Source organism: Vitis riparia, chromosome 9 (assembly GCF_004353265.1).
Source record: "Vitis riparia cultivar Riparia Gloire de Montpellier isolate 1030 chromosome 9, EGFV_Vit.rip_1.0, whole genome shotgun sequence".
NCBI classification, from domain to species: Eukaryota; Viridiplantae; Streptophyta; class Magnoliopsida; order Vitales; family Vitaceae; genus Vitis; species Vitis riparia.
The window spans coordinates 2,099,561-2,112,970 of NC_048439.1; the positions used below are offsets into that span (position 1 = coordinate 2,099,561).

At 35.3% G+C, this 13,410-nt stretch overlaps 2 protein-coding genes and 1 long non-coding RNA gene across 5 annotated transcripts; 2 read left to right on the top strand and 1 right to left on the bottom strand.

Moving 5' to 3' along the window:
* The first annotated feature begins 1,926 nt into the window (after positions 1-1,926).
* Positions 1,927-6,146, top strand: LOC117922279 (thioredoxin-like 2-1, chloroplastic). 3 transcript variants are annotated; one of them, XR_004652461.1, is made up of 5 exons: positions 1,927-2,705; positions 3,969-4,151; positions 5,103-5,267; positions 5,531-5,603; positions 5,734-5,825. XR_004652461.1 is itself a non-coding variant. In XM_034840352.1 (4 exons), the coding sequence occupies exons 1-4, from the start codon at positions 2,505-2,507 to the stop codon at positions 5,824-5,826; spliced, it is 597 nt and encodes a 198-aa protein (XP_034696243.1). In that variant the 5' UTR covers positions 1,934-2,504; the 3' UTR covers positions 5,827-6,146. The 3 variants fall into 3 exon arrangements, 2 of the variants coding, with proteins under 2 accessions (XP_034696243.1, XP_034696242.1); XM_034840352.1 differs by lacking the exon at positions 5,531-5,603 and having other exon boundaries at positions 1,934-2,705; positions 5,148-5,267; positions 5,734-6,146; XM_034840351.1 differs by lacking the exon at positions 5,531-5,603 and having other exon boundaries at positions 1,939-2,705; positions 5,734-6,146.
* A 594-nt stretch (positions 6,147-6,740) lies between these two features.
* On the bottom strand, positions 6,741-9,403 carry LOC117922278 (phospholipase D alpha 4). Its single transcript, XM_034840350.1, has 3 exons — positions 9,303-9,403; positions 7,420-9,160; positions 6,741-7,303 (listed from the first exon to the last, which is right to left on the bottom strand). The coding sequence occupies exons 1-3, from the start codon at positions 9,387-9,389 to the stop codon at positions 6,873-6,875; spliced, it is 2,259 nt and encodes a 752-aa protein (XP_034696241.1). The 5' UTR covers positions 9,390-9,403; the 3' UTR covers positions 6,741-6,872.
* LOC117922280 lies at positions 9,127-9,647 on the top strand. The gene is made up of 2 exons (XR_004652462.1): positions 9,127-9,216; positions 9,310-9,647. It is a non-coding gene; the product is annotated as an uncharacterized LOC117922280 (long non-coding RNA).
* The last annotated feature ends 3,763 nt before the right edge of the window (positions 9,648-13,410 follow it).

Here is a 13,410-nt window from a genome sequence, read left to right on the forward strand (position 1 = left end):
AAGAAAGGTCATCAAGCCATGGGGCAACTTAAGATTTAAGTTGTTTCCAGACTTTCAACCAGATAGCAGTCACATATGATTAACAAATTGATGGTAAAGGGCACAAGTGGGATCAAAACAAATTGGTAGTGAGCTTGTCTCAGGTTCTCCAGGCATTTAGAGCACATCATTACCATCAAGACAGGGAAAACTTCCAAAATGATTCCATTTCCTCCGACAAAATCAACTTGCAGTTCGGTAAATTAAGTGGCATATACTTTGTTACAAACCTCTGTACTGAATCTTGAAGTTAGTCCACTTCTTCTCTGCATCTCCAAGTTTTGTGGTTGCTTCTGCATTTTGGGCCTGCTAATTCTGTTTCTTATAGTGGTGAAGCCTGTAAATTTACACATGATTGTCCCTCAGAGTCTCCACAGTATAAAACTGTGGCTCTCATAATAACTAACCCACACACTCAAACATCAATATGAGGTATATTACACTGCAATACGAATTCCTTGTTCCCAACTTTTCCACTTTCTTATGCTTTCAAGCGAGTGTTCACAACTTGCTTCAACTCTAAGAAGTGGGTGTTTGGTAAACCTCCTTAATAACTTAAAGTGACTTAATGACTTAATTTAAGTCATTGAGTAAATTAATTATGTTTGGTAAAATAATCTAATCGTATGAGTTAAAATAAAAAACAACTTTAAGTAATAAGTAAAAACAATTATTTTATTCTTAAGTTCACATCTTTATTTTATTTTTTTACATTTGTTTGTTCTAATTACCTCCACGATCTCTTTTGTTATTCTACGAACCTTATTGTTATTCGACCTCCTTTACCCTAATTATAATTTATGAGATGAATATATCAATTTGGTGATTTAAAATAATTTTTAAGTTAATTTTATCAAATAACTTTAATGTTTCAAGTAAGAATTAAATAATAAGTTTTAAGTTAATAATTTAACTTAAAATCAACTTAAATTATTAAATAATAAGTATTAAGTTTTACCAAAAAACCTCTGATGTTTGATAAATTAATTTAATGACTTAATATGATTTAATAACTTAATTAGTCAAAATAATTAACTTATTCTTAATCACAAATCTCTTTTTGTCTCAATTAGGAATAACATATTTTACAATTGTAGCTCGACATCCAAGATTTGTGTTTTATATTAAATATTTTTTAGTTATTTTATATATCTACAATATTTTAAACATGGGTGTTTAAAAAATAAATTTATTACTTAAGATTAATGAAAATAAATATTAGTTAAAATTAATGAGGATAAATATTAGCTAAAATAATAAGGATAAATATGTTAATTTGATAATTTAAAATAAGTTTTAAGTTAATTTTATCTAATAAATTTAAAGTAAAAAAGTAAGTAACTTTAAAAATAATTTAACTTAAATTGTTAAGTAATGAACTTGGTAGAGGCCTAAGTCCACGACTCGTCAGCTTCTTTTATTTGCAATTGTGTTGCATGACAACTAGCTTGCATGCAACGATTCTTATGGGTTAACTTTTGTCTTAAGTAGAGTGCAGGTCAATCAATCATAGGGTTGTTTGTATATGTCCAAAACATTGTACCAACACCCATTTCTTACTTTTTATAATTTTATTATTATAGAAAATAATAAAACAAAAAATCTAATATAATTAAAATTATATATATTTTTTAAAATTATTTAATATGTATTAAATTTTAATTTTAATTTTTAATTGTTTTTTTCAATTTTTATGAACCAAACATAACATATATGGTAATTGTTAGCCCCTGAGGAACAATGTGATGAAGGGTTTGTGGCATCGGATTGGATGAAAGGTTACAACGCTGAGTGAGTGCATGGAACCACTCGCGGGACGCACACGGCAGGCCAAGGGTAGGGATTTGGCACGCACAAAGGTTGCTTGTATAGGTGTATGCAGTAGCAACATAAGAGCATGTTGCCTTGGCTTAGATGTGATTCGGAAGGGTTGACACACAAGCTATATGGGAGATTGAGCCCTCATGCATGAGGGAAGTTTAAAGGGGAAGCAAAGTCCTGATGATTGAGAGATAGAGTTCTGAAGCACAGGAATTCGAGATTAAGTAGGAATCTGAGAATGGTCGGTGTCATATCTTGTGAGAGGATTGCTAATCTGTGTATTGTGTTTTTTATTCAAAGTAGCAATGAAGTACAAGGTGGGTCGGTGCCCTATAATTCGATACGTGCATGTGCGGGTTCTTTTTTTTCTAATGACGTGTGGGTTTTGGAAGCTGGCCTACAGGGGTGTGTAGGTGCGGACGGACAAGAAAAATTATAAGGGAGTTTTTGCGCCTGCGACAGTAATCGCACGTCTTCCGGCCAGTAGTGGATTTTAGGCGGTGAATAAGGTATAAACCGTTCAACCACCGGTCACGCCTATTCTATAAAACGGCGCCGTTTTAGTTTGCTATCGTTTTCAGGCTTGTCTTTCAAAATTGATGGAGAAGATCCACTGACAAATAGAGCGGTTTCGTGTTCGCTGAATGATGTCAAATCCTCTTCGATTTTCGCTTAATTCTTCGAAAATCTCCTCTTTCTCGTTCTCACCCTTCTCGCCATCCTCTTTGATCTTCCCAAAATCTGGAGTTTCCCCGCCCAATCAAACCCCATCTTCTCGAATTTCTTCTCTCAATGTTCTTGGCCCCCTTCAATTCACTCGGCCGAAGCGTTTGGCCTCTTTCAAGGTAGACTGTTTTCTTTTGCTTAATTCGGATGTAATCCTGATTACCCATTTGTCAATTTTTTGTTTTTCTCTAATGCCGCTCTGGGTTTGATTTCTTTCGAGGTGGTTTGTTTTGTGTTCCTTAATTTGGGTGTGATGGTGATTACCCATTTTTGAGAAGTTTCTTTTATGCCGTTTCTAGTGAAATTCGAATGATTTATGGCTTGTTTCGAGTTGAATTTTGAGTATCCATTTGTTTTTGTTGTTTCGATAATGAAATTTGTGTTGCTTCTGTCATTCATTTCGTTCGTTGGTAGTTTAATGGAACCAGGCTATGAAGCGAAGTAGGGGTTTTTTATTTTTTCTGTATTATTGATTTTCCTTTTCTGAAAAAAAATGCCGTTTTTTGCTATTTCTGCTGCAATTTGATTCATTCATGGAATGCTTTTGGGTGATATCTTGGGTATAATTTTTTCATTGTTTGCTTAATGAACTTTGTGTTGCCACTGTGTGTTTCTTTGGAAATTTGAGAAGGATCACTGCATGCAGCAAAATCCGAATCGTGGATTTTAATTGTCAATTTAGCTTTCTCATTTGGAGTGACTGTTTTGAAGTATTTTGTTCTCATCTAGACTTCTACACTGAAAAAAGTAAATTTGATTTGGGTTGCTGAATAAGAATTTTGAGCACCCATTTATTTGAATTTCCATCCTATGAATTTGAATTTCCCTCTTATGCCTCGATACTTTTGTTAAAATTATTGATGAGCTATTGGATACAGCTGTTCAAATGCTGGTTTCGTTATTGAGGGTCTCATGTAAAATTGGCAATGTTATGGAAGCAAGTTTGTCTATTTGTTGTTGTAATTATATTGGTGCCATGTGGAAAAGCGAGTGGTATGTAGTTAGTTTAAAAAGGAAAATCATTGTGAGAGGAGATAGAATTGTCGGCATACAACGGGGCAGAAGATTGATCGTGACTTGCCTTGTCTGCCACTTGGAAGTTTTAGAATTGTGTTGCAAGGCATTCGCGTAAACTAGGTTCCCACAATTTTCGATTTCAGTTATCTTATTGATCATGCTATTGTTATGTTCATTTTGATACGTGCTTTAACGGGGGCATTGGAAATAGTAGCTGCAAAGATATTTGGTAATTTATTTCCTTTTGAAAATATGAGGAGCTGGCTACCAAATGCTTTCTATCTTTAAATTGTTTCTTGCATTGTATTTTTAATGAACACTTTCTATTCTGGCTTTTCATTTCTGTATTGGACATTTTACTCCAGGTACATGCATCTCTTGCTGAGACTAACCAGCCAAAATGGTGGGAAAAGAATGCTGGCCCAAATATGATTGACATTCATTCCATGCAAGAATTTTTAAGCGCATTAAGTCAAGCAGGAGATAAGTTAGTTATTGTAGAGTTTTATGGCACGTGGTGTGCCTCTTGCCGGGCGTTATTTCCCAAGGCAAGTTAACTTTTTTTGTTGACCACATGTTCTTGGTTTCTACCTTTGCCCATAAGTGTAGATAATTCTATCCTAGTTAATTTCTAATTTCCTAAACTTGCAAGTAGTTCCACGCATAATATTAGTTGGCAATATAAAGCTGACCTTATTATTCAAAGTGAACTGACCATCATTAAGTAGGTATGGTTAGAGGAAAAAGTAAGGGGAAATGAACAAGCATTCATATGCCTTGGACTAGGGTTCTCCAATCACATGGGAAGTTGGATGCTTCCGTTTAGAGCAATGCCATAAAAAAATTATTTATTCTTGTCCAAATTTTGTGCTAATGTACAGTTATACATTAACCTGATAATCAGTTTCTAAAGCATATGAGCCCTTTGTTCATTAATTGACTTGATATGGGACGGTTATGACTGTGGGGCCTGTCTGATAATTGGTTAGGCCACATTTTTTCTCTCCTCAAAACTCTAGCTTTGCCTAGATGCTTCAGAAATTCTTATACATCTATTCAACAGTATATAAGTATCTATCCCTGCTCTCTGGTATTGTAACACAATTATAAGAATCCTGCTCTGTGATTCTAGAGAAATCTTTGTTCACAAGAAAATACTTTCTGATTTTTGGTGTGAATTATCTGAGCTAATGATTTATGAAGTTTCCTAGAGGGCATAAAAGCAACCAAATTAGTCTATTCCCATCATTTCTCTGTTTCTGGGGTTAGCTAGCAGAGCTTTTATCTGATTAGAATGATTTCACATTTTATATTCTTCCAGTTTAGACTACCAGAATGAGGATATTATTAACCGAGTAATTTGTGTATCTTTTACACCCAATATTTGCATTTGCATAGGAAATTAAAAATGTTTTAACTTTTAGTTTGTAGAATGCTCTAGTCTGCTGTATATTGCTTCTCCTGAATCTTGACATCATTTTCTTTAATGGATCTCTCAGCTCTGCAAGACCGCACAAGATTATCCTAACATTATATTTTTAAAGGTGAATTTTGATGAGAACAAGTCAATGTGCAAAAGCTTGAATGTAAAGATGCTTCCATGTTTCCACTTTTATCGAGGATCAGATGGACTGCTGGAATCTTTTTCATGCTCGCTTGCAAAGGTAGGAACTTATATGCTATGACCAATCTAGCTTGCTTTTTTCTGGGTGTCATTACTGTTATACCAAATTTATAATCAAAAGCATGAGATTAGAAGTGTCTTTTAGTACTCTAAAACTTCAGTAGCCAGCCAATCTTTAGAGGTGGTGGGTAATGTAAACAATCTATATTTCTTGTACTACTTCTTTCTTTTTAAAGAGAACCTTTGATATGGATAAAAACACTTATTATTTCTCGACACTTCTGGTTTTGATTCCCGGTGCAGTAGCAGGAAGGCCACCTTGTTTAAGTGGTCTGACAGCTTATACGTTCTAGCACCATGGATATTACATCTGTAGGTAGCTATCAATGCTCTTGTTCATCACATCGATAGTTATCTCTTGCTCTCTCTGGTTCACTTGCATACTATCTCACATATCTTTCCATCTGCAGTATTTCACTGACACACATGCTTAAAATGATTCGCAGTTTCAGAAAATAAAGGATGCAATTGCAAAGCATGACATTGGACACTCCAGCAATGGTCAGCCTAAAGGTGTTGGAGACTTTCATCCTTCTTGAGACATCCCTTGCTTTCCAGAACAAGCCAGCAGAGTCTACTTAATGATAATCCCTTCTTTGTTCATCCATCTTCCTGTCTTCCTGTATATACATGCTGATATTCGTGTTCTGCAACTAGGCATGATGTGCAGTTTTAGGTTCAAACTAAAATTGTGAAAATGCTGTCTTCTATGTAAAAAGGGTTTGGCTGAAATGCTTGTCCATTTATTTCTCTATTGTAATTTACTCTACTGAACTTCCAGTGTAAAAGGAAGAGAATTTGAATGATAGCTTCTTTCTTGAGCAAATTGGTCTTGAATGGATGAAAGTTAATTGTTTCAGAATCTTTTATTTCAAATGGCTTCATCAAGAACTAAAGCATTTTGATCATCTCAAGTTAAACTGTTTCTTGTTTAATGAAAATGATATAGAAAATCTCGTCTCTCCCAGCTTTCTCTCTTTCACTCTTTCAGGAGAACAACTCTGAAAAGTCATTTCAACTGGCAAAATTTTCGAGCTATGAAGTTGAAACCTTGTAAGTATCTATTGAAAAGACAGATTCTTGGGTTCTGAAAATTCAGATCAAGCAGTAATCTCTGGCAGCAGATGCTGCTGCAGCCCCAGTGATGAAGAAATGGATAGCTGCTTTTGTACTCTATTTTGAAGGATCCATAAGAAGATGAAATGTTGTTGTGCTCACTCCAAGTTGCTTCTCAGAACAGTGAGTAAAAAATGGAGAAACTTCTGGTTAGTTTCTAAGCAATCTCTGATGACTTCAACCAGCTCTACATTTAGAAAAAAAGGGCTAATGCTGCTAAGGTCTTCAAAAACCCTGGAACTTCTGCAATATTTTTTATTCTCATCACAAGTTTGACAGTTTGTACTTTTACACTAGTTTGTATATATGTACATAATGGTTTTATTGATCTTCGTACTTTCATGTGATCAACCCCATGTAGGATGATAAGTATGCATGGGGCTGATCAAGGAATCAAATGTATATGTACTGAGTTTTATACAATGGGTACTGAAGGATTTCATCTTTTTTCAGGTACATCTTCATGTTTTTATGTGGTGAAAATAGGTGGTAGAACTCTGGATCTCCTCCCTCTTATTGGAGTGTTTGTGTCTGGAAAGTTGCCACCTTCTGCAAGATCCTCAACAGAACCATCCTTTGTTACAGTCATGGGGTAGGTCACTAGGTGGACTCCTTCCATGTCTTCTACCTCTTCTGCACTGTAAATTCCCCACATTTTCTCTCCAATGAAACGGAGTCTCTCAACGCATTCCAGGCTTTGAGGCTCTTGGAACACTTCTTCAACTAGACCAGTATGTTCATACCACAGTGACATTCTGTATGCATGAATATCCCCACGACACATTTCATTTTCACCATTTTTGGACTGGTAGCAGCCTACTGCAATCTCAGTGTCGCGCTGCCCATCCATGGACCGCTGGTTCACATTTGCAGATCCTATCAATATGTATGTGTCGTCCACTGAAGAATAAGAAACCCAAGAGGAAAAACATGATTAGTATACAATAATCATCCTCAACTTCAAAAGAAATGGAAAAGTGAAGGCAAAGTTTGAGGTAAGGTTAATGCTTCTGTACCTATCATCAGCTTGGAATGGACATAGACCATGAATCTCCTATGTTTCTGAGCATTCCAGTACTGTGTTGCAGGATGAGGAGGATGTGGAGGAGCATACTCCCCTTTGCCCTTCTCTTCTCTGTTGGCAAGGCAGAAGAAGTTCAAGTAATCTCTAGGGTGTCCTGAACCGCCATTTTCGTCTATAGCTTCTCCAATTAGCCTATACATCATGGCCATTGTTTCTCTAGTCCAGTGCAGTATATCCTGACCTGGTTCACTCTCTGGTGCCCCTTCTGGCCACATTGGTATCAGGATATACACTGCAAATCTTTCCTTGGCTCTGATCTTGCTTGCCACCTTAAGTGCAATCTCGATAGGGATTAAGTTTCTGCAGCCAGCATGTTGGTCTTGCTCCCACAAATGGCAGCCCCCAATGAAGTACTGGTTCTCGATGTATATAAACCTCTCAGCCCGCCGAATTGCTTCTACATAAGCTTCATGGATGCTTTGCTCCACAGCAAAGTTTCTTGGCAGATGAGTTGCTGACACATGGTCAATTGAGCGATAAACCTGAACTTTCCAATCCCTTTCAGAGGGGATGCTTGCAAGCTCTGTTATTGTGCCAATGGGGACTAGCAAAGAGGGGTCACATTGCTTACTCCATCGCTGCTCAAAATTGGTCAGCACGTCCCGGGCTGCTTCTCCAGTAATACAAGCATGAGCATCATGCCATGGCTCCCTTGGCCCCCCTTTTTGAAGGCAGGCTCCAATAAGGCTTGTCTGGTAGAAGTCTTGAGAATGGGATTCTGTATTAAGGGTTCTAAACAAGGAGTGTTCTTCTGTATCATAGCGACCATTGCAGAGATCTAAACCGCCAACAAAGCTCATGATTTCTCGATGACTTGGGGAGATCAATGACCGGCTGTCTACAGTTATGGTCTTCTGATGATGAGCAAAGAGTGTTGGGAACTTGAAGTGTAACCTGGGACACAATTTGCATACTACTTTTGTATGTTTGAAGTAGGCAAAGGCCTCTTCATCGTGTGTACTCATGACTCCTTCGTTCTTGATGAGTGGCAGTGACGTTTCATCATCCCAAACCATGATTCTCACGGCCACACCTTCCTCAGCTTTCCGCTTCAGTAACTCACCAAGCTTTACTCCATGTCCATATGGAATATCAGTCTGAGGATCACGAACCAGCACCATTTTTGGATTGAAAGACCAGCCTGCAATGTATATCAAGTACTTTGCATCATCAATGGCTTTGTATACATCCTCCCAAAGCTTCCTAGGGGCCTTACAGAGACTATATGGCGGTTGAAAAGTAGAGCAATGGTGGGCATCCTGATAAAGTATGACACTGCAGTCTGATCTTTGTGGAAATGTAGCATTCTTTACACCCTGGAAGTCACCATTCCAGAGTATATTCCCCCATGTTGGTTCAAACTCTGCTGGTCTAAACCATAACATGAACCTGAGCTTGAGCTCTGGATTGGGCCTTCCATTTTCCATGAGTAGAGGGAAGTACCCGTCAATGAAACTTGCTTCGTGTACTATCTGATGAGCCTGAATTTGGATTCTCCCCAAGATGGAGCACTTTGTCTTCAAAGTAATGGTGATAGTCGAATCAATCAGATGGGCACATAAGATCTGGAAAGTTTGGTTCCAAACACGGTCGCTTTCATGGCTCGTCTTCGCAACCTTCTTGTCGTCTATCTTGATAGTCACATAGCAAGCCTTTCCGTTCAGAAACATACACTGCAACACACCATTCCAAACAACAAAAACACAAGTTAGGCCATGGTCTCAAACAGGTCATTCATCACTCAATTATCTGCTTCCTTTTTTCGGGTTTTTTTAACAAAGTATCTGCTTGCTTTTGCCAATAATTAGTACTTACATTGAAGGGGAATGAAGGAGTGTAAGGAGTGGCATGGAAGATGGTAGCTTCAAGTGTTCCATGGAAGAACTTGTGCTTTCTCCCCATGGCTCTAGACTTCAAACAATATAATGAGATATGTTGCATTGTAGTTGATATTTATTGTAGGAGAGGAGAGGACTGATAACTTGGACTGCAAATAAGAGGGCTGGCGGTTGGAAAAAAACTTTGAAAAACCTGCATTTCTAGTCTTAGAGGCAACCTTCAAGTCTAGCATTTAAGTTTTTCCTTAAAGTTGAAGTTTCTTAAACTCAATCAACACTTTTCCTCGCCAAAAGAGTGAAAGCATCACACAGTTTGAATGTATATGAAATAACTGCCTCGAAGATGAGCTCATATTGCACAAAATCAGATCCTACTTCTAGTCCCTTTGTGATAATATTTTTTTTTTAATGAAAATGTTTTTGGCTTTAATGAGAAGTGGAAATAAAATCTATTATAACTCAATTGTTTTTTGTTGGGATTTGTAGTTGTTTTTTGTTCAGATTTTTTGTGGTTGGTTTATGTTAGGGTTTGCAGTTGTTCTTTATTGGGTTTTTTACCTCTTTTTTTTTTTAGAGTTTTTGTTGGGTTTTTTTTCAATTTTATTTAAACCTCCACAAGATTTTTTGTGGTTGGTTTTTTTTGTTAGTTTATTTATTTGTTTTTGTAGTTTCATTTAAACTTTTATAATGTGAAAGACGAGATCATATGGAATGTTTTGCCAATTAAATCTCAATCCAATTTTATTCTCATCAAGTTATCCGATACTTAAGTTCAGATGAACATTTTAATTAAAAACTTAACCCCAGTTAAGTTCACTTTAAATAAAATTTAACCGTTCAAGTAGTCATAATTAAGTTTTTTTAAATAAAATAAAAACTTAACCCTAATTATTTTCTCTACAAATAGTTCAGATTACCCATGTAGTTCTTTGGGATATTTTACTTTTTTGGAAAAAAGAAAAAATTGATTTTGGGCTTGAGCAAGAAGCTAAAATCAAATCTATTATAACTCAAGGTGAAATACTCCCTTGATTGATGGTTGTATAGAACCTTGTGTCTATGGATACATTGTTTGTTATTTGTTTTTTAAAATTAGAAAATAATAATAATTTTTATATAAGATGGAACAACTTTTAAAAGCTTATGCTAAAAAAATAATGATTTTAAAATTTATTTTAAAAATATATTGAGATATCAAGAATTTTTTACTATATCAAATTTTAAAATATCTAAAAATAATTTTTAAATATATAAGATAAATCTATATTTTTTTTATATAAAAATTTCTTATTTTAAAATAGAAAATAGAAAGTATTTCCAAACAGACCATTAATTCTTTATTCTTATATTTGATACCTATTAATACGATTCTTCTCCATTTAATACAAGACAAGAAGGTTATTAATTGAATAAGATTTTCGAAAATCTCAAAGCTATTTTTATTTTCAAAAGAAAAAGAAATTAGGATAGATTTTAAATGGATACTATAATTTATGTGAGGAGTTGTGTTTTCTCGAGAAAAAGCATGGCCAAGTTATTAAAGTAAGTTTTTAATACAATTAATGTCATGCAAACCAAAATGGTTCACATCATAATTGAACAATGCTATTAAATCCAAGTTTATGCGGAAAGTGACAAGAGAAATTGAAAATTTATATTTTAATGAGTGTATAAATTTAGTATTTTCTTTTTTGTGTGTCTGATTAAGAAATGATGAATATGAATTTAAGGCTACCTTTTGTCGGTAAATCAATGTCATTAAGATGAAATTTAAAAATTAGATAGTTCTAGTGCTATATATTAAGGGGGAACTCAAGTGGGTTAGGTCGACTTGATATTCAATTCAAAGAGTAAATTACATATATGCCTAAAGCTTAGTCTAGCTAAACTTGAGTTATTCAATTTGAGTTTAACCCAAACAATTTTTTTGTCAAACTCGAGTTGAAATTGAGTTATGCTTAAGTATGAAAGGAAAAAAAAAAACATGGTTTAAACTAACGTTCGATAAGTAAAATAAAAACATGGTTTAGACTACTGCTAGACAAATGTCTAATTGAACTTAAGTTATCCAATCCGAGCTTAACCAAAATATTTTTTTTGTCAAACTTCAGCTGAAATCAAGTTATGCTTGAGTCTAAAAAAAATAAATAAAGGAGCATGGTTTAGACTAATGTTAGATGGGAATGGATTAGATTGTATTAAGAATATATATAATGTGATATCCCATATTGGATAAGAGAGAAAGTTTTTTATGTTATATATATAGAGGTTCCTCTTAATTCTATAGATGTATTTTAAAGTCGTGAGGACTCTTTGAGTCCAAAATGAACAATATCTATACAGTTGGGTGTGGGTTGTTATATTTTTTTGGTCTCGTAAAGGGTGTTTACATGGGTAGTAGAGGAAAAAGTTATTGATGAGATATATATATAGAGGTTCATTTTAAGCCTAGAGACGACTTTTAAAGTCGTGAAGGTCTATTTGGGTCCATGACAAACAATATCTACACAATTAAATACAGGTCGTTACATATAACATATTAACATATCAAAAAAATGACTTACTCATGAAAGAATACATTTCAGTAACTATTTATATGAATAAACCAAATTTGTTGATCTCATCAACATTATATGGGTTGATTTAATAAAATTATTTTCTATAAGATAAATCATTTGAATATCAATTAAAATTTAAAAGTTAGTTAAAATTTAATAATTTATAATACATTATTATATAATTAAAACCTATTAAATACTCAATTCAAGTTTTGATTGTTCCGTATTCCAATACAAGTTCAACCTGAGTTTTCCTCAAATAAATTTTTATCTTAATCCAACCCAAATTGCAAAATGAGTTGCCTAAACTCACCCAAAATCAAATGAAATTAAATAGGTTGGGTCCACCCAACTAAGTTGGACTTCTCTCAAAATCTTATAGAAGAATTCTTGAAGTAGCTTCTTCTTCATAAATATGGTGATGATATTCATCAATTTGTAACTTCTTTGAGGCAAATTCCTCCACACATTATCTTTATGTCTTTTCATCAAGTGATAGAAAAAGCATACTAATTGTAAGATGCTCCATACATGAAGAGCCAACCATTACAAAGATGAAAAGATCACTTGATAGATAAAAAGATAGAAGAAAGTGAGATAGTCCTAATCAATGGCACAAAGCTCTTCTAGAAAGAGGACATATGGGAGGGTACAAGACATGGTCATATCACTTGGAAAAAATTGAGCCATTTAAGCTCTTTTAAGGACAAACCCCACTTGTGTGTTGGCCATTGGGGACTAAGGGTGACCATGTGCTAGGTGACCCATTGCCCCAATTTTCTAGGCAAAAGTCTTAGACCCACCTTTACTTTGCCATAAGTTCCATATAGATAAGAACATGCCCACTTAGAAAATTTTAACCTAGCATTAATCTTGAATAAGGATCAACCCATTGTGAACCCTAAGCCTTGGCTAAGGTGGTATAGAGGAGATTGGGTGTAGATTTAGAATGATTTTGGCTAAGGTGTTTAGGTTTATATTTAATTTTTTTAATAATAATATTATTGTCTTATTAAAATTTTGATTTTGACTTTCACTTGCTTTTATATTTATAGCTATAAACTTAAATGGACAATAATATTATACACTTATTTAGCCAAAAGGCTCACTTCAAAAGTCAAAAAGTCCACAATGATTGCACCCATCATGAGTCCTTTCTTGTGAGGGTCCATGGTAAGCGAAGCGACACTGTAGTACCGAATCACTCCCACGTGCCGCATTTTCTGGAGGAGGAACTCACTGTACGCTCCTCCACCATAAAGCCGCAGGGCCCTTTCAAATCTTCGTATGTGGCAGTCGTTCATTGCGCAGATTTCACCACCGTTAAATACTGTTCAGGATCTGTCCTCTCGCCACGTGGGCAGATTTTTGAAAAAGCGGATAAACTTTGTGCTCGACAGGCTTGAGCAGGGCCACGTGGCGGTGGTGGCCGGCGTTCGTTTTGTACCGAGCTGTCTCTTTATCATCGCTGTCCCTACCATGAGTAGTGAGGTCTTATCCCTCAAAGACGGGTAGTTGGAAGTGTCG